At 37.4% G+C, this 26,323-nt stretch overlaps 1 protein-coding gene across 2 annotated transcripts in view; it reads left to right on the top strand.

Moving 5' to 3' along the window:
- Window positions 1–26,323, top strand: part of MLLT10 (MLLT10 histone lysine methyltransferase DOT1L cofactor) — a gene marked incomplete at both ends in the record, with an annotated part of 247,795 nt that overhangs the window by 154,288 nt on the left and 67,184 nt on the right. For both annotated transcript variants that reach the window (XM_079698968.1, XM_079698967.1), the window contains 2 exons: window positions 15,888–16,140; window positions 19,445–20,014. In XM_079698968.1, coding sequence (XP_079555094.1) covers window positions 15,888–16,140; window positions 19,445–20,014 — 823 coding nt within the window. The remainder of the gene's footprint in view (window positions 1–15,887; window positions 16,141–19,444; window positions 20,015–26,323) is intronic.

The following is a 26,323-nucleotide window of genomic DNA, read 5'->3' as shown; positions in this document are numbered from 1 at the left end:
ACCACAACAAAGAGTAGCCACTGCTCGCCAAAAGTAGGGAGAGCCTACGCACAGCAATGAAGACCCAACACAGCCAAAAATAAATAAATAATTTATTTTAAAAATTTGCATTTCTCTGCTGACGTAGGATATGTAGCATCTTTTCTTATGCATATTTGTCATTTGTGTATATCTTCTTTGGTGAGGTGGCTCAAGGTTTTTGGCCCTTTTAAAAATCAGATTGGTTATTTTCTTACTGTTGACTTTTAAGAGTTCTTTATGTATTTTGGATAACGGTCTTTTTAAAAATAACTTTATTTATTTATTTATTTTTGGCAGTGTTGGGTCTTCGTTGCTGTGCGTGGGCTTTCTCTAGTTGCGGCGAGCGGGGGCTACTCTTCGTTGTGGTGCGCAGGCTTCTCACTGTGGTGGCTTCTCTTGTTGTGGAGCACGGGCTCTAGGTGCGTGGGCTTCAGTAGTTGTGCCTCGTGGGCTCTAGAACACAGGCTCAGCAGTTGTGGCTTGTGGGCTCTAGAGCACAGGCTCATTAGTCGTGGCGCACGGGCTTAGTTGCTCCATGGCATGTGGGATCATCCCGGACCAGGGCTCGAACTCGTGTCCCCTGCATTGGCAGGTAGATTCTTAACCACTGAGTCACCAGGGAAGCCCGATAACGGTCTTTTTTATCTGATATATCTTTTGCAAATATTTTTACTAGTCTGTGGCTTATCTTTTCATTTTCTTGACAGTGACTTTTGCAGCATAGAAGTTTTCCATTTTAATGAAATACAGCTTGCCAGTTCTTTCTTTCATGGGTTGTGCCTTTGGTGTTGTAGGTAAAAAGCTATCACCAAACCCAGGGTTATCCTGTTTTCTCTTATGTTATTTTTTAGGAGTTTTATAGTTTTCTGTTGTACATTTAGGTTTGTGATCCATTTTGAGTTCATTTTTGTGAGGGGCTATAAGTTCTGTGTCTAGATTCATTTTTGTTGCATGTGGATATCTAATGTTCTAGCACCATTTCTTGAAAAGCTTGTTTTTGCTTCACTGTATTGAGATCAGTTGACAGTATTCATGTGGGTCTGTTTCTGGGTTCTGTGTCTGTTCCATGATCTAGTTGTCTGTTCTTTTATCAATACTATGATGTCTTAATTACTGTAGCTTTATAGTGAGTCTGAAATTGAGTAATGTCAGTACTCCAGATTGTCTTTCAGTATTGTGTTGGCTATTGGGGTCTTCTGCTTCTTCACGTATGGTATCAGTTTGTCAATATCCACACACCAAAAAAAAAAATTGCTGGAATTTTGATTGAGATTGTATTGAATCTGTAGATGAAGTTGCGAGGAACTGACATTTTGATGATGATATTGGCAGCTTATCTATGAAGTTGGAATAACTCTCCATTTATTTAGTTCTTCTTTAATTTTTTCATCAAAGTTTTGTTGTATCCTCATATAGGCCTTATACATGTTCTTTTAGATTTAACCTAAGTATAATTTACCTATTATATATGGTATTGTATTTTTAATTTCAAATTCAACTTGTTCCTTGCTGGTATATAGGAAACCAATTTTCTTTTTTATACTACCCTTGTATTCTGCAACCTTGCTATAATCACTTTTTTTTTTCAAGGCTTGATGCTTTCACTTTATTTTACATTAAGTAAAATTATACATCAAAGTGAAAAAAATGGGTTATGGTTGAACAGGTAGCATTTTTCCTTCCTCAGTGTCTCATGACGTAATGGTACATCATGTAATTAATGTTTCTTAGATTTCATTAAATACAGTATTATATTTTTCCCCCATTCTTTTTCAAGTTCTTTTCCCATTTAGGTTATTACAGAATATTGAGCAGAGTTCCCTGTACTATACAGTAGGTCCTTGTTGGTTCTCTGCTTTTTTTAAAATTTATTTATTTATTTTTATTTTTGGCTGTGTTGTGTCTTCGTTGCTGAGCAGGGACTACTCTTCATTGCTGTGTGCAGGCTTCTCACTGCAGTGGCTTCTCTTGTTGCAGAGTACGGGCTCTAGGTGCGAGGGAACAGTAGTTGTGGTTCGCCAGCTCAGTAGTTGTGGCTCGTGGGCTCTAGAGTGCAGGCTTGGTAGTTGTGGCGCACGGGCTTAGTTGCTCCACGGCATGTGGGATTTTCCTGGACCAGGGCTCGAACCCGTGTCCCCCCTGCATTGGCAGGAAGATTCTTAACCACTGCACCATCAGGGAAGCCCCTGCTTATCTGTTTTAAATATAGCAGTGTGTATATATCAGTCCCAAACTCCCATATAGTTAATTGTTACTTGCCGGGGGGGACTGCTAGCAAGTGAGAGGATCTCGTTGGATGCCATATCTTAAAATGCATCTTTGTGGTAACAGGGGTTAGAGGAATGAGGCTGGCCTGTGGGGAAACAGGCAAGAATACAGGTTCCTGGAACAGTATGGAGGTTCCTTTAAAAACTAAAAATAGAGCTACCATATGACCAGCAATCCCACTCCTGGGCATATATCTGGAGAAAAACTTGGTTCAAAAGTATATATGCACCCCAGTGTTTATTGCAGCACTGTTTACAATAGTCAGGACATGGAAACAAACTAAATGTACATCAGCAGATGAATGAATAAAGAAGATGGGGTACATTAATCACTTATTAGTTCCAGGAATATTTTTGGTCAATAATTTTGGATTTTCTACATAGACAATTATGTTATTTTTGAAAGAAAAGGTAGTTTAATTTCATTCTTCCTAATCAGTATATGTTTTAGTTTCTTTTCTTGTCTTATTACATAAACTAGGACTTCCAGTATGATGTTGAAATAGAGTAGTGAGAGGTAGAATCCTTGCCTTGTTCTTCATATTAGTGGGAAACCTCACCATTAAGTATGATGCTAGCTGTAAATTTTTTGTACATGTTTTTTTTTACCAAGTTGAGGAAACTCTCCTTCTTTTCCTGAGGGTTTTTATTATAAAGCATGTTGGGCTTTGTCAAGTGCTTTTTCCTCATCTGTTGGTATGATATGTGACTTTTCTTCTTTATGCTATGATGGATTATATTAATTGATTTTTTTTTTTTTTTGCGGTACTCAGGCCTCTCACTGTTGTGGCCTCTCCCGTTGCGGAGCACAGGCTCCGGACGCGCAGGCTCAGCGGCCATGGCTCACAGGCCTAGCCTCTCCGCAGCATGTGGGATCTTCCCGGACCGGGGCACGAACCCATGTCCCCTGCATCAGCAGACGGACTCTCAACCACTGCGCCACCAGGGAAGCCCCTGTTTGTCGATTTTTTGATGATGGTCATTCTGACCGGTGTGAGGTGATACCTCATTGTAGTTTTGATATGTATTTCTCTACTGATTAGTGATGTTGAGCATCCTTTCATGTGTTTGTTGGCAATCTGTATATCTTCTTTGGAGAAATGTCAATTTAGGTCTTCTGCCCATTTTTGGATTGGGTTGTTTGTTTTTTTTGATATTGAGTTGGATGAGCTGCTTGTATATTTTGGAGATTAATCCTTTGTCAGTTGCTTCATTTGCAAATATTTTCTCCCATTCTGAGGGTTGTCTTTTGGTCTTATTTATGGTTTCCTTTGCTGTGCAAAAGCTTTGAAGTTTCATTAGGTCCCATTTGTTTAATTTCGTTTTTATTTCCATTTCTCTAGCAGGTGGGTCAAGAAGGATCTTGCTATGATTTATGTCATAGAGTGTTCTGCCTATGTTTTCCTCTAAGAGTTTTATAGTGTCAGGCATTAAATTTAGGTCTCCAATCCATTTTGAGTTTATTTTTGTGTATGGTGTTAGGGAGTGTTCTAATTTCATTCTTTTACATGTAGCTGTCCAGTTTTCCCAGCACCACTTATTGAAGAGGCTGTCTTTTCTCCATTGTATATTCTTGCCTCCTTTATCAAAGGTAAAGTGACCATAGGTGTGTGGGTTTATTTCTGGGCTTTCTGTCCTGTTCCATTGATCTATATTTCTGTTTTTGTGCCAGTACCATACTGTCTTGATTACTGTAGCTTTGTAATATAACCTGAAGTCCGGGAGCCTGATTCCTCCAGCTCTGTTTTTCTTTCTCAAGATTTCTTTGGCTATTTGGGGTCTTTTGTGTTTCCATACAAATTGTGCAATTTTTTGTTCTAGTTCTGTGAAAAATGCCATTGATAGTTTGATAGGGATTGTATTGAATCTGTAGATTGCTTTGGGTAGTAGAGTCATTTTCACAATGTTGATTCTGCCAATCCAGGAACATGGTATATCTCTCCATCTGTTTGTATCATCTTTAATTTCTTTCATCAGTGTCATCGTTTTCTGCATACAGGTCTTTTGTCTCCATAGGTAGGTTTATTCCTAGATATTTTATTCTTTTTTGTTGCAGTGGTAAATGGGAGTGTTTCCTTAATTTTTCTTTCAGATTTTTCATCAGTAGTATATAGGAATGCAAGAGATTTCTGTGCATTAATCTTGTATCCAGCTACTTTACCAAATTCATTGATTAGCTCTAGTAGTTTTCTGGTAGCATCTTTAGGATTCTCTATGTATAGTATCGTGTCATCTGCAAGCAGTGACAGCTTTACTTCTTTTCCGATTTGGGTTTCTTTTATTTCTTTTTCTTCTCTGATTGCTGTGGCTAAAACTTCCAAAACTATGTTGAATACTGGTGAGAGTGGACAACCTTGTCTTGTTCCTGATCGTAGAGAAAATGGTTTCAGTTTTTCACCATTGAGAACGATGTTGGCTGTGGGTTTGTCATATATGGCCTTTATTATGTTGAGGTAGGTTCCCTCTATGCCTTCTTTCTGGAGGGTTTTATTTGATCATAAATGGGTTTTGAATTTTGTCAAAAGCTTTTTCTGCATCTCTTGAGATCATCATATGCTTTTTCTCCTTCAGTTTGTTAATATGGTGTATCACGTGGATTGATTTGCGTATATTGAGGAATCCTTGCATTGCTGGGATAAACCAACTTGTTCATGGTGTATGATCCTTTTCATGTGCTGTTGGATCCTGTTTGTTAGTATTTTGTTGAGGATTGTTTCATCTATGTTCATCAGTGATATTGGCCTGTAGTTTTCCTTCTTTGTGACATATTTGTCTGGTTTTGGTATCAGGGTGATGGTGGCCTCAGAATGAGTGTGGGAGTGTTCCTCCCTCTGCTATATTTTGGAAGAGTTTGAGAAGGATAGGTGTTAGCTCTTCTCTAAATGTTTGATAGAATTTGCCTGTGAAGCCATCTGGTTCTGGGCTTTTGCTTCCTGGAATTTTGTGTGTGTGTGTGTGTGTGTGTGTGTGTGGTACACGGGCCTCTCACTGTTGTGGCCTCTCCCGTTACGGAGCACAGGCTCCGGACACACAGGCTCTGTGGCCATGGCTCTCGGTCCCAGCTGCTCCGCGGCATGTGGGATCATCCTGGACCAGGGCACGAACCTGTGTCCCCTGCATCAGCAGGCAGACTCTCAACCACTGCGCCACCAGGGAAGCCCCCTGGGATATTTTTAATTACAGTTTCAATTTCAGTGCTTGTGATGGGTCTCTTTATATTTTCTATTTCTTCCTGGTTCAGTCTTGGAAGATTGTGCTCTTCTAAGAATTTGTCCATTTCTTCCAGATTGTCCATTCTGTTGGCATATAGTTGCTTGTAGTAATCTCTCATGATCCTTTGTATTTCTGCAGAGTCAGTTGTTACTTCTCCTTTTTCATTTCTAATTCTATTGATTTGAGTCTTTTCCCTTTTTTTCTTGATGAGTTTGGCTAATGGTTTATCAATTTTCTTTATCTACTCAAAGAACCAGCTTTTAGTTTTATTCATCTTTGCTATCATTTCTTTCATTTCTTTTTCATTTATTTCTGATCTAATCTTTGATTTCTTTCCCTCTGCTAACTTTGGGGTTTTTTTTGTTCTTCTTTCTCTAGTTGCTTTAGGTGTAAGTTTAGGTTGTTTGTTTGAGATGTTTCTTGTTTCCTGAGGTAGGATTTTATTGCTATAAACTTCCCTCTTAGAACTGCTTTTGCTGCATCCCATAGGTTTTGGGTCGTTGTGTTTTCATTGTCATTTGTTTCTAGGTATTTTTTGATTTCCTCTTTGATTTCTTCAGTGATCTCTTGGTTATTTAGTATATTGTTTAGCCTCCATGTGTTTTTATTTTTTACAGATTTTTTTCCTGTAATTGATATCTAGTCTCATAGCATTGTGGTTGGAATAGATACTTGATACAATTTCAGTTTTCTTAAATTTACCAAGTCTTGATTTGTGACCCAAGATATGATCTAGCCTGCAGAATGTTCCATGAGCTCTAGAGAAGAAAGTGTATTCTGTTGTTTTTAGATGGAATGTCCTATAAATATCAATTAAGTCCATCTTGTGTAATGTATCATTTAAAGCTTGTGTTTCTTTGTTGTTTTTCATTTTGGATGATCTGTCCATTGGTGAAAGTGGGATGTTAAATTCCCCTCTTATTATCCTGTTACTGTCAGTTTCCCCTTTTATGGCTCTTAGCATTTGCCTTATGTATTGAGGTGCTCCTATATTGGGTACATAAATATTTACAATTGTTATATTTTCTTCTTGCATTGATCGCTTGATCATTATGTAGTGTCCTTCTTTGTCTCTTGTAATAGTCTTTATTTTATTCTATTTAGCCTGATATGAGAGTTGCTACTCCAGCTTTCTTTTGATTTCCATTTGCACAGAATATCTTTTTCCATCCCCTCACTTTCAGTCTGTATGTGTCCCTAGGCCTGAAGTGGGTCACATGTAGACAGCATATATACAGGTCTTGTTTTTGTATCCATTCAGCCAGTCTACATCTTTTTGTTGGAGCATTTAATCCATTTACATTTAAGGTAGTTATGTGTATTTATTTTTCTATGACCATTTTCTTAATTGTTTTGGGTTTGTTTTTGTAGGTCTTTTCCTTCTCTTGTGTTTTCTGTCTAGAGAAGTTCCTTTTGCATTTGTTGTAAAGCTGGTTTGGTGGTCCTGAATTCTCTTAGCTTTTGCTTGTCTGGAAAGGTTTTAATTTCTCCGTCAAATCTGAACGAGATCTTTGCTGGGTAGAGTAATCTTGGTTGTAGGTTTTTCCCTTTCATTACTTTAAATATGTCCCGCCACTCCCTTCTGGCTTGCAGAGTTTCTGCTGAAAGATCAGCTGTTAACCTTATGGGGATTCCCTTGTATGTTATTTGTTTTTTTTCCCTTACTGCTTTTAATGTTTTTTCTTTGTATTTATTTTTGATAGTTTGATTATTATGTGTCTTGGAATGTTTTTCCTTGGATTTATCCTGTATAGGAGTCTCTGTGCTACCTGGACTTGTTTGCCTATTACCTTTCCCATATTTGGGAAGTTTTCAACTATAATGTCTTCAAATATTTTCTCAGTCCCTTTCTTTTCCTCTTCTTCTGGGACCCCTGATATTTGAATGTTGGTGCATTTAATGTTGTCCCAGAGGTCTTTCAGACTGTCCTCAATTCTGTTCATTATTTTTTTCTTTATTCAGCTCTGTGGTAGTTATTTCCACTATTTTATCTTCCAGGTCACTTATCCGTTCTTCTGCCTCAGTTATTCTGCTATTGATTCCTTCTAGAGAATTTTTAATTTCATTTATAGTGTTGTTCATCATTGTTTGCTTGCTCTTTTGTTCCTTTTTAAATGTTTCTTGTATTTTCTCCATTCTGTTTCCAAGATTTTGGATCATCTTTACTTTCATTACTCTGAATTCTTTTTCAGGTAGACTGCCTGTTTCCTCTTCATTTCTTTGGTTTGATGGGGTTTACCTTGCTCCTTCATCTGCTGTGTGTTTCTCTTTGGGGTCTCCTTTTCGCGGGCTATAGGTTCTTAATTCCTGTTGTTTTTGGTGTCTGACCCCAGTGGCTAAGGTTGGTTCAGTGGGTTGTGTAGGCTTCCTGGTGGAGGGGACTGGTGCCTGTGTTATGGTGGATGTGACTGGATCTTTTCTTTGTGGTGGGCAGGACCGCATCAGGTGGTGTGTTTTGGGTTGTCTGTGACCTTATTATGATTTTAGGCAGCCTCTCTGCTAATGGGTGGGGCTGTGTTCTTGTCTTGCTAGTTGTTTGGCATGGGGTGTCTAGCACTGTAGCTTGCTGGTCGTTGAGTGGAGCTGGGTCTTAGCGTTGAGATGGAGGTCTCTGAGAGAGCTTTCGCTGTTTGATATTATGTGGAGCCGGGAGGTCTTTGGTGGAGCAGTGTCCTGAACTTGGCTTTCCCACCTCAGAGGCATCGGCCTGACACCTGGCCAGATCACCAAGACCCTTTCAGCCACACGCTCAGAAGAAAAGGGAGGGAAAAAAAGAAAGAAAAAAATAAAGTTATTAAAATAAAAAAATTATTAAAAATAAAAAATTAGAAATCATTAAAAAAGAAAGAAAGAAGAGAGCAACCAAACCAATAAACAAATCTACCAATGATAAGAAGCGCTAAAAAGTATACTTAAAAAAAAAAGAAAAAAAAGAAAAACAGACTGAACCCTAGGACAAATGGTAAAAGCAAAGCTATACAGACAGAATCACACAAAGAAGCATACACCTGCACACTCACTAAAAGAGAAAAATGAAAAAAATATATATCTGTATATTAAAAAAAAGAAGAGAGAACCAAGTCAGTAAACAAATCTACCAGTGATAATAAAGTCTAAATATTAAACTAAGATAAACATAAAATCATAAAGAAATTAGATATAGAAAGCAAACTCCAAGTCTCCAGTTGCTCCCAAAGTCCACCGCCTCCATTTGGGATGATTCGTTGTCTATTCAGGTATTCCACAGATGCAGGTACAGTAAGTTGATTGTGGAGATTTAATCTGCTGCTCCTGAGGCTACTGGCAGAAATTTCCCTTTCTATTCTTCGTAGGTCCCGGGGTTCAGCTTTGGGTTTGGCCCTGCCTCTGCCTGTAGGTCGCCTGAGGGCATCTGTTCCCCATCCAGACAGGACAGGGTTAATGGAGCAGCTGATTAGGGGGCTCTGGCTGACTCAGGCCAGGGGCGTGGGAAGGGTACAGAATGCGGGGCAAGCCTGTGGCGGCAGAGGCCAGCATGACGTTGCACCAGCCTGAGGCGCGCTGTGTGTTCTTCCAGGGAAGTTTTCACTGGATCACGGGATGCTGGCAGTGGTGGGCTGCACAGGCTCCCGGGAGGGGAGGTATGGGTAGTGACCTGTGCTTGCACACAGGCTTCTTGGTGGCTGCACCAGCAGCCTTAGCATCTCATGCCCGTCTCTGGTGTCCTCGCTGATAGCAGCAGCTTGCGCCCATCTCTGGAGCTCGTTTAGGTGTTGCTCTGAATCCCCTCTCCTTGCGCACCCCGAAACAGTGGTCTCTTGCCTCTTAGGCAGGTCCAGACTTTTTCCCGGACTCCCTCCCGGCTAGCCGTGGCGCACTAGCCCCCTTCAGGCTGTGTTCACGCAGCCAACCCCAGTCGTCTCCCTGGAATCTGACCTCCGAAGCCCGAGCCTCAGCTCCCAGCCCCCGCCCGCCCCGGTGGGTGTGCAGACAAGCCTCTCGGGCTGGTGAGTGCTGGTCCCCACCGATCCTCTGTGTGGCAGCCTCTCCACTTTGCCCTCTGCACCCCTGTTGCTGCGCTCTCGTCTTTGGCTTTGAAGCTTCCCCCCTCTGCCACCCGCAGTCTCCACCCATGAAGGGGCTTCCTAGTGTGTGGAAACCTTTCCTCCTTCACAGCTCCCTCCCACTGGTGCAGGTCCCGTCCCTATTCTTTTGTCTCTGTTTTTTGTTTTTTCTTTTCCCTACCCTGGTAGTTGGGGAGTTTCTTGCCTTTTGGGAGGTCTGAGGTCTTCTGCCAGCGTTCAGTAGGTGTTCTGTAGGAGTTGTTCCCCATGTAGATGTATTTCTGATGTATTTATGGGGAGGAAGGTGATCTCAACATCTTACTCCTCCGCCATCTTGAAGGTCTCTATAATTCTTTTTATACGTTGTTGGGTTTGATTTGCCAATACTTTGTAGAGAATTTTTGCATCTATTTCATGAGTGATATTATTCTGTGTTTTCTTTCTTATAATGTCTTTGTCTGTTTTGATATAGTATTGCTGTCCTCATAGAGTGAGTTAGGAATTATTTCTTCTGCTTCTGTTTTCTGGAAGAGGTTGTAGAGAACTGGTATAATTTTTTTCCTTAAGAATTTTGTAGAATTTACCAGTGAACCCATCTGGTTCTGGTGCTTTGTGTGTTTTGGTGGGGTGCTTAATTATTAATTAAATTTCTTTAGTAGATATAGGCCTGTTCAGATTGTCTGTTTCTTTTGGTGTGTAAAATTCCTTGATTATCCCTAATGTCCATGAGATCTGTAGTTAAAGTTACGTCTTTCATTTCTGAACTACTGTGCCACCAGGGAAGTCCCTGCCTCATGTATTTAATGTTCTGTTTTTAGGCACATACACATGAAGGATTGTTGTGTCATCTTGTAGTCTTCATACCTTTGTTGTTATATAATGTCACTGTTTATCCCTGTTAACTTTCCTTGCTGTGAAGTCTACTCTGCCTGAAATACAGCTATTCTTGCCTTGTTAAGATTAGTGATAGCATGTTATATCTTTTTCTATCCATTGATTTCTTTTTAAAAATATTTATTTATTTATTTATTTATTTATTTGGCTGTGCCGGGTCTTAGTTGCGGCATGCGAACTCTTAGTTGCAGCATGTGGGATCTAGTTTCCTGACCAGGGATCGAACCCAGGCCCCCTGCATTGGGAGCACGGAGTCTTAGCCACTGGACCACCAGGGAAGTCCCTCTTTTTTTTTTTTTTAAACCATGATGTGTCTCTATATTTACTGTACCTGAGTCTTGCTTTTTGATACACTCTGACAATTTCTGTCTTTTAATTGGCATATTTAGACCATTTATGTTTAGGATGATTGTTGATACAGTTAGGTTAGTATCTACAAAACTTGTTACTGTTTTTTTATTTGCTGTTCTTGGTCTTTGTTCCTGTTTTTGTCTTCCACATGTTTTCTAACTTTTGTGGTTTTAACTGAGCATTTTATACGATTCCATTTTCTTTTCATTTCTTAATATATCAATTATACTTGTTTTCCTTCATGGTTGCCCTCATGCTTGCAATATATCTTTATAGCGTATCTAAGGCGCCTTTCAGTAACACTATACTGCTTCATGGTAGCACAAGTACCTTATAATAACAAAATATTCCTAATTTCTCCCTCCCATCTTTTCTGTCAATGCTGTCATTCATTTCACTTATACATGAACATACATAAGCATATGAATGCCTAAAACTATATAATCAAATACATCACTGAGCAAGCTATCTGTTAAGGTCAATTAAGAATTTAAAAAATCAGAGTTTAATTTTACCTTCACTGATTCATTCTCTGATGCTATTTTTTATGTAAATCCACGTTTCTGACCTGTTTCATTTTCCTTCTCTCCGAAGAACTTTTCACATTTCTTGCAAGGCAGTCCTACTGGCAACAAATTCCCTCAATTTTTGTTTGTCTGAGAAAGTCTTTGTCTTTCACTCTTACAGGATAATTTTGCAGTGTGCAGAATTCTAGGTTGTTTTTTTTCTCTCAACACTTTAAATATTTCACATCACTCCCTAGTTTGCATTGTTTCTGAAGAGAAGTCAGATGTAATTCTTATCTTTTGCTCCTTTGTAGTTAAGGCTTTCCCCACTTCTGGTTTCTTTGAGTGTTTTTTCTTTTATCTTTGATTTTCTGCATTTTGAATATGATATGCCTAGGTGTTGTTTTTGTTTGCTTGCTTGCTTTTTGGCATTTATCTTGCTTGGTATTCTCAGAGCTTCCTAGATCTGTCATTAGGTTTCTGACATTAACTTGGTTAAATTCTTAGTCATTATTGCTTCAGATATTGCCTCTGTTCCTTTCTTTTCCTTCTCGTATTCCCATTACACCTATGTTACACCTTTTGTAGTTGTCCTGTGGTTCTTGGATATTGTTCTCTGTTTCATAGTTTCTTTTTCCCTTTACTTTTCATTTTTGGAAGTTTCTATTTTCATATCCTCTCGCTCTGAGATGCTTTCCATAGCCATGCCCAGTCTACTAATGAGCGCATCAAAGGAATTCTTCATTTTTGTTATGGGTTTTTTTATCTCAAAGAGTCCTTTTTAATTTTTTCTTAGAATTTCTGTCTGCTTACAGTATCCATCTGCTGTTGCATGCTGTCTATTTTTTACGTTAAAACCCTTAGCATACTAATCATAGTTTAAAAAATTTCTGGGTTGGTAATTCCCACGGTCCTGCCATCTCTGTCTTTGGTTCTGATGTTTGTTCGTTCTCTTCACACGGTGTATTTGCCTCTTAGTGTGCCTTGTAGTTTTTTTGTTAAAAGATGTATATGATTTACTGGATAAAAGGAACTGTGGTAAATAGGCCTTTAATAATGTGATGGTAAGAGGGACAGGAAGCATTCTATAGTCCTGTGGTTAGTTCTCAGTCTTTTGGTGAGCCTGTGCCCCTGGACTGTGAACCTCTCAAGTCAGTCTCACCCCCTACCCTGCTTTGCTGGGACAGGTTACTGGTGGGGGTTGTAGTTGGGTATTTCCCTTCCTTCACGTACTTGAGGCTCTGATACAACCCCAGCAGGTTATGCTCTGGTAAAATATATTCTCCTGATAACAGGCCTTATTAAGAAGAACAGAATACCTTGGCATATTAGAATAGTTCCTTTCTGCCTCCCCTGCTGGAAGCATGAGTGTATATTTTTCTTTCTTTCTTTCTACTGCGCCACCAGGGAAGCCCTAGATGTCTATTTTTAAAGATTCATTAAGTTGCCTGTAAATCACAAAGTGTTTATGCGCTTCTCTAAAGACTATCAATATAGCCAGATATCCAGTTTTCTCTCTAGTGGAAAAGAAAAAAAAGGAAGGCTGTATTTTACTTAGTTGAGTACCAATTGATGTAGTTAGTTTGTATTTTATGGTCAATGTACATGAATATGTATTTTGAAACACTATAGTGGCTCTCAGAGCAATGAGATGCTAATGCTATGAGAGTTACTTAGATTGTGAAACTGACTGAGGAAACAGGTTTGTGATGTTGGGGGCATGTATAAAATTTTTTTTAGGGCTTCCCTGGTGGCGCAGTGGTTGAGAGTCCGCCTGCTGATGGAGGGGACACGGGTTCGTGCCCCGGTCCGGGAGGATCCCACATGCCGTGGAGCGGCTGGGCCCGTGAGCCATGGCTGCTGAGCCTACGCGTCCGGAGCCTGTGCTCCACAACGGGAGAGGCCACAACAATGAGAGGCCCGCGTACAGCAAAAAAAAAAAAAAAAAAAAAAAAAAAAAAAAAAATTTAACTGTTAGAATCTTTAGGTAAAGTTGTTTTTGTTATGTTTTGTTTTCTTTTCTTAATAAGAAACCTGTGGTATCTTTTAAAAATTTTTATGTATATTTTATTTATTTATTTATGGCTGCGTTGGGTCTTTGTTGCTGCATGCAGGCTTTCTCTAGTTGCAGTGAGTGAGGGCTACTCTTCGTTGTGGTGTGCGGGCTTCTCATTGCGGTGGCTTCTCTTGTTGCGGAGCATGAGCTCTAGGCATGTGAGCTTCAGTAGTTGTGGCGTGCGGGCTCTAGAGCGCAGGCTCAGTAGTTGTGGTGCACGGGCTTAGTTGCTCTGTGGAATGTGGGATCTTCTGGGACCAGGGCTTGAACCCGTGTCCCCTGCATTGGCAGATGGATTCTTAACCACTTGTGCTACCAGGGAAGTCCCTGTAGTTTTTTTTTTTTCTTTTTTTTTTTTTTTTTTTTTAAACTTACAAGGTGTTGAGGTTTGTAAAAAATAAAATGTTATGGTTTTATTTAATATGACTTTGGTCACTGAAATTTGTTTAATTTTCATTAAATGCTTTCTTTTTAATACCTTCTCTTCCAAATATCGTGTTTTCATTGGATTTATGGACATATTTATACTTCAGGGGTAAGCAAGTATATTCTATTAAATGACTGGGAAAATTGACCAACCCTAATTTAGGTTGTTAAGTGGAAACAGCATATTTCTGTTGTTGGTATTCTACCCAGTTTTCTCTCCTTTTCCTTATTTGACACATAGAGTACTTGAATGAAGAACACCATTGTGTTTTCTTTAGATGATTTTTAAACTTCACTAGGGTCAAATGAGTGGGTTGGAAAATCTCAGGATCAACTTGAATTATTGGGAAAAAATATTGGAAAAGTGAAGTGTCAGGTGATTTTGAAAGTGACCTGTCTGGCTGGGAAAGGTAGTCATCCATGAAGTTTAATCAGCTTAAATATGATTGTTTTGTTAAATGGGAGTGTGTTTTCTCCTGAAATTTAGTTTGAAAACTTTTTTATTTGTGGATTATAGTTTATTACAATAGTGATTAGTTTTTTATGAGATCATAATGTTTCTTGTACTTGATGGTGAAAATCTGTTCTTGGCAGTGAGATGCTGTGGGGTGCGGCAGCAACACGGGGCAAGTAGCAGAAAAGTAGTAGTAAAGATTTGGTTTTCAAAACAGTTGAAGTTTCCTCTTACTTCTTTTTTCTGAACACTGATTTGCTAACAAACCTGATTTTTATCGTCACTTTCTTGTTTTTAAAATTTATCTGATGTTTTGTACTGAGTGGTTGTTAATATGTGGCAGATTTCAGTTTTGCATATTTTCAGATTTTTCACTTGTGTTACATTGGAGATTTCAGATAGAAGTATTAGAAAATTATTTATTTATTCAACAGAAATTTAGGGCTAGTTATAGTTCAGGCACCAGTTTAACAATGGCAGCAAAAATCCCTGACCCTTTGGACCATATAGATCTTTTTTTAAAAATAAATTTATTTATTTATTTATTTATTTTTGGGTTTGTTGGGTCTTCGTTTCTGTGCCAGGGCTTTCTCTAGCTGTGGCGAGCGGGGGCCACTCTTCATCGCGGTGCGCGGGCCTCTCACTGTCGCGGCCTCTCTTGTTGTGGAGCACAGGCTCCAGACGCACAGGCTCAGTAGTTGTGGCTCACAGGCCTAGTTGCTCCGTGGCATGTGGGATCTTCCCAGACCAGGGCTCGAACCCGTATCCCCTGCATTGGCAGGCAGATTCTCAACCACTGCGCCACCAGGGAAGCCCCCATATAAATCTTTAATTTCAAAGCATGTTGATTAATTTACATCTGGCATCACACTTTCATAGTCATTTAATTTGTCATTATTTGCATGCACCTTATATTAAAATGATTATTAAAAACTGGAAACTGTTTAAATTTGTCTTTATCTTGTTTTGTTTCCCTACCATAACTAATTATAGGGGGTGATTGTGAATCAATTTTATGGTATAATTGTACTTTTAATTTTTTTAGAAATCTTAACTGCAAAATGTAACTGTTTCCTCAACTTAATACTGGGAAGAAATCTTTTTTGTTTTAAGGTTTTAAATATTTCTCTTTTGAAAAGCAGCCTTCACCTGATTTTTAAAAATTCTTGCTCTGACCTGTGCTAGATCTGTATAATATCATGGATATAGTCCAGTAGTGAAATTGTAGTACCTTACTTCTGTCTAGTTGTTGCCTTTCAGTGATGAACACTAAAGCTGATTTTAATTTCATGTCTAAGAAGTCGATTGTTCTTGTTGAAAATTATGTTGCTTGAGAAACAATTATCTTCTGTATTGCTTACTGTGTGTCACTTAATAAATACAACTAATATGTACTTTTACTAATTGCTGCAATTTGATGCTCAGTCATATTATAAATTATCTACATTTTTAAAAGAAATATTTGTAGCAGACTCTAAATTGTTCTTACATGATTTTCTTAGGCAGACTGACATGTTTTTATAAATGAAACTTTCATATGTTTATCTTTCAAGTCCAATAATTATTTATTATTAATGTGCCATCTTTTTTTCCCCCTGTAGCCAAATTGTAATCAGTTCTTTTTCCTTTTACTTCCTTTCTCAATCAAAATGTTAGACTTATACAAGCACTAGCAGCAACTCTATATCTGGATCATTGAAGCGCTTGGAAGATACTGCAGCACGATTTACAAATGCAAATTTCCAGGAAGTCTCTGCGCACACTACTAGTGCAAAAGATGTTTCAGAGGCTAGAGGGTCAGAGGGCAAAGGGAAGAAATCTTCAGCTCACAGCTCAGGTCAAAGGGGAAGAAAGCCTGGTGGAAGAAATCCAGGAACGACTGTATCAGCAGCTAGTCCTTTCCAGCAAGGTATTAATTATGATATTTTAGTTGAAATACTTGTTCTTGTGATGATCAATAGTAGTTAAGTTTTATAAAAGAATTTACCTTTTACTTATAACTATTGGGTAATTAGAGATTATTTTATGATTAGATGATTAGATGCTATAGTAAGATTACTTCAAAGACTAGTATTCCTTCTTCAAATGTTTCTGGGAACTTTGCTTTCTTTTTGTGTTATGACCTGTGCTTCTAAAGTTGAACTGTAATTTTTTTAATGTTTAAATAGATGTGGAATAAAGTTTCAGTCTGAGGAGAAAAACAATGAAAGCTGGAGTTTTCCTTTCCTTTCTGCTCAACAGAAAAGTCATTCTAATTTATAAATTGTTTTTATTTGTCTTTCCCAGTTGAACCCTAAAACTGTTAAGGTATACATTTTCAGTAAGTGAATAAGTACTCAGTAATTTTTAGGGGAGCTAAATATTTCTCGGTAAATAATACTTGCTGATTATTAATGCATTTATTATAAAGCTTGAAGATGAAAGTAGAATTTTGCTCAGCCTACATATCTTTTGGTAATTATGGCTGCTGTATGTACAGGATGCCCAGCTAGTTTTGAGTTTTAGTTAAACAACAAATTATTTTTTTCAGTGTGTGTCCCATGCATTTATTTGGGACATACTTATACTGAAAAATAATTTGTTGTTTAACTGATATTCAGAATTAACTAGGCATTCTGTGTTTTATATGACAAGTCTGTTTTATGGAGGACAAAATAACTCAGCTAAACCTTAGAATATGTTAGCCCAATATTCTAGGTTTTTATTTTGAAATATATATGTTGAGAAATGTAAGTGCTAAAACTGTTCGAGACAAGTATATTTAGTAAAATAAAGGCCTCCTCTCCCTCACCCCCACCCCAGCCCTTTGTCCCCTAGGAGTAAATGAGGGAAAAAGTTGTCCTTTTCTTTACCCTGTTAAAGCTTTTGCTGACAATAAAAATTATACCCAGCATCTACCAGGACATAATTTGAATATGTAGGGAGAAGCTTAGTCTGCTGACCTCTTCATTAAAAAGTATATTCATATATTTTTAAACTAAGTTATTTTGGGCTTCAAGATTTTCAAGTCCTAGATTTTTTTTCTTTTTGCCTCATATAACAAAAAATTAGACAAGTAGAAAAGAAATGCTAAATTTGTTGTTTTATGTTTAATAAATTTACTATATATTATTTTTACGATACTTTGGAAAACAAATAGTAAAACTGTAGTTTTTGGTTTTTTTGTTTGTTTGTTTGTTTGTTTTTGCCACATGGGTTTCGGGATCTTAGTTCCCTGACCAGGGATCAAACGTGGGCCACGGCAGTGAAAGTGCCAAGTCCTAACCACTGGACCACTAGGGAATTCCTGTAAAACTAATTTTTAATGTAACTTCATTCACGTTTTGAATGTGATTAGCAGAATTCAGTCATCTCTTCTGTATAATTAAGACCTTATTTTGTACTTCTAAAATTGCATTTTTGAGTTTTTAATGTTATCTTTGAAGTACTAATTCATTTAGAAAAGAGAGCTCTCATTTTCTTAAACTTCACAATATTGGAGAGTCTTTCCCTGCTTCTGTTAAGATGTGGTAGAGAACGTGTTATGTTTTTATATCTGAAGTAATATCCTGAAAAGTTTTAAAAGTTGAAATTTAAAGGTAGGGCATTTAAGGTAATTGGTTTTTTTTTTTAATTGCAGGTAGTATGTGAATTTTAGAGAATACACATTTAAAATATTGTGTATACTAAGTGTTTTAAAGTATTTGCTATGCTGTCGTGAGCTTTTAACACCAGCTGTAAAAACAAAAATGTGCAGGAAAAAAACAGATGGTGACAGATCAGAATGGATAATAAAGAACTTCTTTATAGCTGCTAATTAAGTGGCAAATTGCAGTTATCCATAAATGATTGATGTAATGTAAATGGCTTCTTAATATGTATATATATTTTTTTACACAGAAATGGCCTGAAAATGGTCACGTCGGTACAAGTAATTTTGTAAATTAATAAGGCAGATATTGTCTTGAAGGAGTTAAATTTTAGAACTATTAATTTTTTTTAATGAGCCATTTTAGAAGAGCTTAAAATTTAAAAACCAAAACCTTGAGACTTTAGGTAAAACGAAATTATTTCTTATGTGTAGGGAAAAATATCTTTGTAAATATTTAGGTAGATTTATGTGTGATTACTTACGAATGTGCTCTGCAGTAAAATTTAACACTTAGCTTGGAATTTCCTTTCCACTGCCAACAGAACACTTTATTTTGAGCTTTTGTTTCTTAAAGACATTAGTTAAAACATGACATAGTTTAGTTTTATGAAACACAATAGATGTTGGTCAAAACTGAGTCTAAACACTTGTTACTTCATTTGGCAAGCGTGGTGAGAGTGTTTGATGAAGTGGGATGGTGGATCGAATTTGTTTCATCCCAGCCATTAGTTTTAACCTGGTAAATAAGAACCTTGAGGTTTTTATATCTCATAATGACACAGTGGGCTCACTAATATTCTTTAAAGAGTGGGGAAAAAATAAGCAGTTGTGAGAGACTCATGAGAGGTGCCCCTCCTATGAGTTTACTTTCATAAAAGCAATAGCAGAATATAAGTGGTTGGTTTCTTTTCTTTATGCATCTCCATGGGAGGTGGACTGGGAGAATGTGAGTTATATAGATTAGGTTCCATATGATCATTATTATATCAAATCCATGTTTTGGTGGGGTAGATATAACTGAATGATAACATTCACCAACATTATCTTGAAGTTAAAACTCAGAACTTATGACCTGAGCAACATCTTTTGGATCTTATTGTATGTTGGGAACATTTATAATCATACCTTCAATAATTGCAAGAAAGGAAGTTCCCAAAGCCATTCAGAGTTCAATCATAGTCATTTCAGAGTCTCCTTGAGACTTTGCTTTTCTTTGGTCCTTCCTCAAGCATACACAAGGCATTTGGGGGAGAGTAGAGGAATGCTGCCATGGTAAAAGGTAGGTTAAATAAAGCACATCTTATATCTTGGTAATTGTACAAGTAATAGCTTATAATTCAAGAGTTAATATTCAATTTAATAACTATAAAATAAGTATTTTTAAAACATAATTTTATAGATAAACTTGATTTCAGTAATAATCCTTAAAAAAAGCTAGCTTTGTTACATACTGATGTCCTAAGTTTTATAGTTTTTTTCATCCTCTCTTTTTGATGATTGTGTCATTTCTACTGCTCATGGGAACTTTTGCATCCAATTTTTTCTTTTCCTACCCCATTTTTTTTTTTTTCCCCCACTACAGGCAGTTTTTCAGGAACTCCAGGCAGTGTAAAATCATCTTCGGGAAGTTCAGTACAGTCTCCCCAGGATTTCTTGAGCTTTACAGACTCAGATCTGCGTAATGACAGTTACACTCACTCCCAACAGTCATCATCAACCAAAGATGTACATAAAGGAGAGTCTGGAAGCCAGGAAGGGGGGGTAAATAGTTTTAGTTCCATAATTGGTCTCCCTTCAACCTCAGCTGTTATTCCGCAGCCTAAAAGCTTTGAAAATTCACCTGGAGATTTGGGTAATTCCAGCCTTCCTACAGCAGGATATAAGCGGGCTCAAACTTCTGGCATAGAAGAAGAAACTGTAAAGGAAAAGAAAAGAAAAGGAAATAAGCAAAGTAAGCATGGGCCTGGTAGACCCAAAGGAAACAAAAGTCAAGAGAATGTCTCTCATCTCTCAGTTTCTTCTGCTTCACCAACGTCATCTGTAGCGTCAGCTGCAGGAAGTGTAACCAGCTCTAGTCTCCAGAAATCCCCCACGCCGCTCAGGAATGGGAGTGTGCAGAGTCTTAGTGTGGGCTCCTCTCCACTTGGTTCAGGTAGGCTTGGCCCCTTGTTTTCTCCCTCCCTCCCTCTCTGCCTCCCTCCCTTTCACCCACCCACCCACCGCCACTGCCACTGTCACCACCACCAAGCAAATTTATTTTATCTTATTTTTAAAAATTAATTAATTTATTTATTTTTGGCTGCATTGGGTCTTTGTTGCTGCGCACGGGCTTTCTCTAGTTGTAGCGAGCAGGAGCTACTCTTCGTTGCAGTGTGCAGGCTTCTCTTTGCGGTGGCTTCTCTTGTTGCGGAGCACGGGCTCTAGGCGCGTGGGCTTCAGTAGTTGTGGCGCACGGGCTTAATTGCTCCATGGCATGTGGGATGTTCCTGGACCAGGGCTCGAACCTGTGTTCCCTGCATTGGCAGGTGGATTCCTAACCACTGTGCCACCAGGGAAGTCCCCCCAAATTCATTTTAAACTATCATTATGGTAATACTGTGAGTTGCTAAGTGACATTTAATTATCTTAATGAAAAGTGTTACAATCTTAGGAGGACAGTTTGGTCTTTGGAAAAGACATTTGGCACTAATCCAGTTTTACTTAATATAGGCTAAATAGTTGTTGGTTATTCATTTCTTTTTTTTAAGGAATGTTTATTTACTTTTAAAAATTAAGGCTGCGCAGGGTCTTCATTGCGGCTCATGGGCTTCTCTAATTGTGGCACTTGGGCTCTAGAGTGCACGGACTTAGTAGTTGCAGCACATGGGCTTAGTTGTGGTATGTGGGATCTTAGTTCCTCGACCAGGGATTGAACTCCAGCCCCCTGCATTGGGAGCACGGAGTCTTACCCACTGGACCAGGAGGGAAGCCCCGGTCATTCATTTCTTACAAAACACCTAGAATTAATTTCCCATTTTTGTTTTTGCTTCACTTGCATAGTATTTTAAAAATCAACTCAGAATTCACATTTAAGATGTGAGAGTTTTTGTACTGTTTTTGATTGGTATTTGTTTGGGGGCTTCCTTTCCCTACACGTCAGTTAGTCTTCATTTTCTCAACAATTCCTCACACAAATTCTACTTGAATTAACTCCATCTGGAGTATTTTTTAATCAGTGATAAATGATTTAAATTTATGGACTTTAAAAATCACATTTTATTTCAGGAGATATTTGAAATAACTTATATCATTTTTGTTTTCAACTGTTTACCAGTTTTTTACCATTACCTTTACTGTAGTATGAATGAATTTATATATGTTCTTAGTCACCACATTGGGATGCTTTTTTAACCTATACTTTGTAATGTGAATATTATTTTCAATTTTTAAAAATTTTAAGATTCGTGTTTTTAGAAACTTAACAGTGTGTATATTAGATAAATGTCAACATTTATCTTTTAAATTGCATCTTCAATTTGAGAGATGATTTTAAATAAGTGTTGATTGTAAATCTTAGCCATGTTTTGATTTTAGATTTCTGAATGTAGAAATGATGAAATTTTGGCTAAAAAAAAACCATTATGTGTTTTATCAGTTCTGTTAGTTGATGGAGAGGATAGGTAGAAAATGGCATGGAAAAATAATAAATAGAATTTAAATGAAGGTTGTTCACGTATATTATATAAATATAGAATTTTGGATTGTTTTTATAGTTGTGCAGACATTAATTTCAGTAAGTAAACATAAGAAAAACCATTATAAGGGAGAAAAGAGCACGTGTAAAGGTCAGATATGAAAAGTAGTAACTATTAACTACCATTAGTTTTGTGCCAGCATCTGTTAAGTGCTTTATACTTATTAACTTGTTTAATCTTCAGAGCAGTTTTATGAAGTAAGGGCTATTAATACCCCTGTTTTACAGCTGATAAAACTGAGGCTTAGACAGACAAAATAAGTTGCCCAAGATCACACAGCCAGAGATTTCTTTCTCTTTTTATTTCTCATAACTAGCTTCTTTGCCTGTGGTGGACCTGTTTGACAAATTTTTTTGGAGAAATGAGTAGAAACTATGGAAGGGTTGTTTCATTAGTAGCATTAAAGATGGTTGAGAGCAAGATTCCCCAGTCTTAGCACTATTGACATTCTGATTGGGATAATTCTCTGTTGTGCGTTGCTGTCCTGTGCCTTGTAGGATGTTTATCAGGATTCCAAAACCTTACCCACTAAATGCCAATAGCACCCAAGACTCCCCTGCCCATAGTGACAGTCAAAAAATGTTCAGGTTGGGGAGGGGGGGGATTGCCCTTGGTTGAGAACCACTGTTTTAGAGGAGAAAAGTAATAAATTGCAGTGAGAAATAAGTTCATTGAAAAGATTTTAATATGTTGCACACTTAAATATACGTTTTATTTATATAGTATGTTTCCTTTGAGATCAGAAGAGCTTAGCAGTTAGCCATAGCCCCTAGTCACAAGAAATAAATTTAGACAGATTTCCTCAGAAAAAATTTTAGTTCATATTTATTTTTAGCAAGGGACACAGGAATCAGGTGAGTAACATATTGAGAAAATTAGGCCTAAATTTGCTCTAATGAAAGAGATCCTCACCAATATACTGTCCATAGGGGCATAGTCTGAAAATTACTGAATTTCAGAAATTGCATTTGGATGCCGTTTGAAACACACATCCTCAATTTAATGGACTTAAACTATTGATTTATATTTTTAAAAGATTTTCCTAGCTGTTATTGATTTAGGGAAATTTTAGGTGTGGGAAATCATGTTTTTTACACACTGATTACTTTGTGAGGGCAATGTTTGTGGTACATTTGTGGCAGAAAAATATGAATTTGTATCCCTTTTACCTCACCAGTAGGTAGACAGAAATTTAGGGAGAAATTCCCATAAATATTATTTCACCAAAATAAATGACTTAAATTTAGACTTGTCAGGATTTTTTTTCCTTAAACTTGAGTTTTAAAATCACTCTGAAGAGTGTATATATCTTGTTAAAGCCATAATTAGGGAATAAGATTAGTTGTTGAAAACTATTTGAGGTAATATATTATTTAATCTTACACATTTTAATAAAAGTTTTATGACTAGATCAGAGCACTCTCTCACTGATAAGCTTAGTACTAAAAAGTCTATTCTTATCTAGAAGAAGCTGGCTAAATGCCATGAGTATTTAGGAATTACGCCTTCTTACCATAAGTTAAGAATTGCTAACTGCTGTTGAAACTTAGCATGTGCTGCACACTCTCTTAAGCACTTGACAGGCATCAAGTATTATCGCTCATTATATAGAAGAGGAAACAGACAAAATTCTCACAGGTCTAAGTGGTGGAACTATGCATTTTCCTTGATTCCAGAGACACTTAATTATAAAATTCAAGGGATGTTTGCTGATGAGGGTGTAAAACCTTGCTAGTATACTGTCAGTCATGCTTTTAAGCAATGGGATCAACAAAAGAGTTTGAGCCAATAATTTAACTTGCAATAATAGTACCTCCTACTAGTATCAAAATTTAATTTTTCCTTTGGACTAATTTTAGATTGAGAAAGCACTTAGTAATTGTAAAAGCAGAAAACTCGCTCCTGTATAAGTAACTCAGAAGGAGAAAATCTGTACCGTGTTATCAAGAATTGTTTTTCATGATGCCCTTTTAAAGATTCATGTGCAAGTAAGTAACAATGCAGGTGACCTTGTAAACACCTGTTAGTTATAAGGTTAGACTGTAACAAGCACTATAATCCTAGCTCCAGGAGGTTAGGGGCTGTGTTTGTCATGTTCATTACTGTCTCCTCACTGCCAGCACAGTGCTTTGACCATAATAAATGCTAAACGTTAAAAAACAAAAAAAAGAATGAATACTATTAGTAATCACTGAGAATGTTATCATGTGTTTAGTAGCATCCTGTGTGATTTTGTACTTGTCTTTCAAGTGTTTTTGCCAGATTGCAAGTGAAATTATTTATTGTAAAGCTTTTCACGTATCAATAGTATTACAGGCCAGTTTTAGGATATATAATTAGTTGGTAAAGACCATGGACAAGATGAAATTTGAATTGTACTTTGGAGTAGGCAGAAAAAGAAGGCCAACATTATTATCAGAAAAGATAGTAAAGGTATATTTGAAGGGTAAACTTCATAGAAACAAGAAACTTGTGTTTGTGGGATAGTTAGAAGTAATGTTGATTAAATAGAGCAGGATGAGTTTATGGAGAGTTGAATGCCAGGCTGAAGAAATCAGACTTTGAGGCTAGTGGTCTTTCTCCTAGAATTAGCATTCTGGACTTAATTCTGGCAACTTACTGTTAAAAGAATTTTAGAGTAATCAAAATTCTCTCATGACATGTTCAAATTATAGTAGAGCATATGTAGCAAGATACTTATTCTAGGAGGCCTAGATCCAGTCAGAATAGAAACCCAGAAAACACCTCTAAACTTGTCTGATCAAGGGTTAGTATTGTAAGATTTTTTTAAAATCACAGTACATCCTGATAAATGATCTACTGTTTTATACTGACTTGTACAAAATGTTTTAAGTGGCTACTAAAGGTTGTAAGTTTTGGCTTACAGATTATATTAAACTTTTGATTGAATTCTTTCCTACATATGTTCTTTTTAGCTCTTAGCAGGCACCTGATCTTTTGAAACATTGAAAATTAAGATGTTGAAAACATTGAATATTTTGGAAGAGTTGACGTGCTGTATTTGTCCTTTTCTATTTTCCTTTATTTATTTATTTGTTTTTGGCTGTGTTGGGTCTTCGTTGCTGTGCGCGGACTTTCTCTAGTTGCTGCAAGCGGGGGCTACTCTTCGTTGTGGTGTGTGGGCTCTAGGTGCACGAGCTTCTGTAATTGTGGCTCTCTGTCTCTAGAGCGTAGGCTCAGTAGTCGTGGCACATGGGCTTAGTTGCTCCGCGGCATGTGGGATCTTCCTGGACCAGGGCTCAAACCTGTGTCCCCTGCATTGGCAGGAGGATTCTTAACCACTGCACCACCAGGGAAGTCCCCGTTTTCCTTTTTATCTCAACCACATTAGGAGAGTTTATGATTTAGTAAAGTGAAAGTTAGCATTTTTTCTTCACAAAAATCAACATCTTATTTTCTCTGAGAAAAGTTTGGTATTCATTATGATGGTGGTTTAACATTAATTTCTTTTCTTTGGGCATGCTCTGTCCTTTCAAAGTATGCGGTTCCCTGGTTTTTGTTTTTGTTTTTTAAACGCAGTCTCTACTTCTTTAATAGAATGCTGCTATACCTTTCTCAGGTAAGATATCTGAAATCTATTTCAGTGATGGAATTCTTTAGTGGTGATACATGCTATAAAAGGAGATTCTGGAAAGGTGGTCCTTTGGTTGTGAGACTAGGTACTTAATCTTAAATTGTTCCTGATTTCACAAAGACAAGTTATTACTATGAGTAAGTAGATCGCCTCAATAGAAGTTTCTTCTGGCTTCTCCTGAAATATGAAGGTTATGAAAGTTTAACTTGAGCCTGTGTAACTATGAAAGGGAACTTGTTAAATGTATCCCTGTTTATGTCATATCTACTTACGTTGGTAAAGTGAAACTGAGAAGTCTTTTTTTGATAAAATATTTTAATTAGAAATAGACTGATTCTGTAAACAGGTAAGGGAATCATATAGATAAAATATTAATCAAATAAACTCATGAGAGTAGAGTTACTAACACAGTACTGTAGATGAAGGAGTAGTTACAGTTAGTGAACATAATTCACATCTAAATGACTCAGGTTCATGATTTTATATACAGGATTATAAATGAAAATCATAAAGGATATTGGATGCTGCTAAGACCAGGATATACCTTGGAATTTGCTTTCTTAGAAAATCCCCTGATTTTGTTTTGGCTTTTGATGATCTGAAAACTTGCTGGCCCTATGTCATGGCTGTCTTTCTATAAAAGTACTAGATCAAAGGCCAGAATAGCGATATTCCAGTTTTTTGTCCCCACTGAGAAAATCCTTCTGCATGAGTGTCCTTTGATTATTTTTTAGCACCATTCCAAACAACTACCATTTCTCTATAATGTAACATGTCTATCTCTTTAATAGCCTTTTAAAATCTCACTTGTATTGCATTTGTTAATGAAGCATTAAGGTGGCAAATTCTCCCACCATGGCTCATTTTCGAGGGTCATCTAGAAAGGACTTACACTAAACTGGCCTAAGTGTTTGATTTTTTAACAGTATCTAATGTCAAGTTCTTTTAACATTACAGTGATTGCAAGTGAGTGCTGGCTTCCTCTACCTTGCTTTGTCTTTCTTCTTAATTTCAAGTTATTCAGAGTGGGCCCATGATTAGACTTGAGTTCTGAGGTAGATGTGTGAGTGATGGTTGCCTGGAGGGCTCTGCTGTGCACACGGTTCCTAGAGGTCATGTTTTTGGTTAAGTA

The sequence above is a fragment of the Hyperoodon ampullatus genome (assembly GCF_949752795.1).
Source record: "Hyperoodon ampullatus genome assembly, chromosome: 3".
Classification (NCBI taxonomy): domain Eukaryota; kingdom Metazoa; phylum Chordata; class Mammalia; order Artiodactyla; family Ziphiidae; genus Hyperoodon; species Hyperoodon ampullatus.
This window is presented reverse-complemented; position numbering and strand designations above follow the sequence as displayed.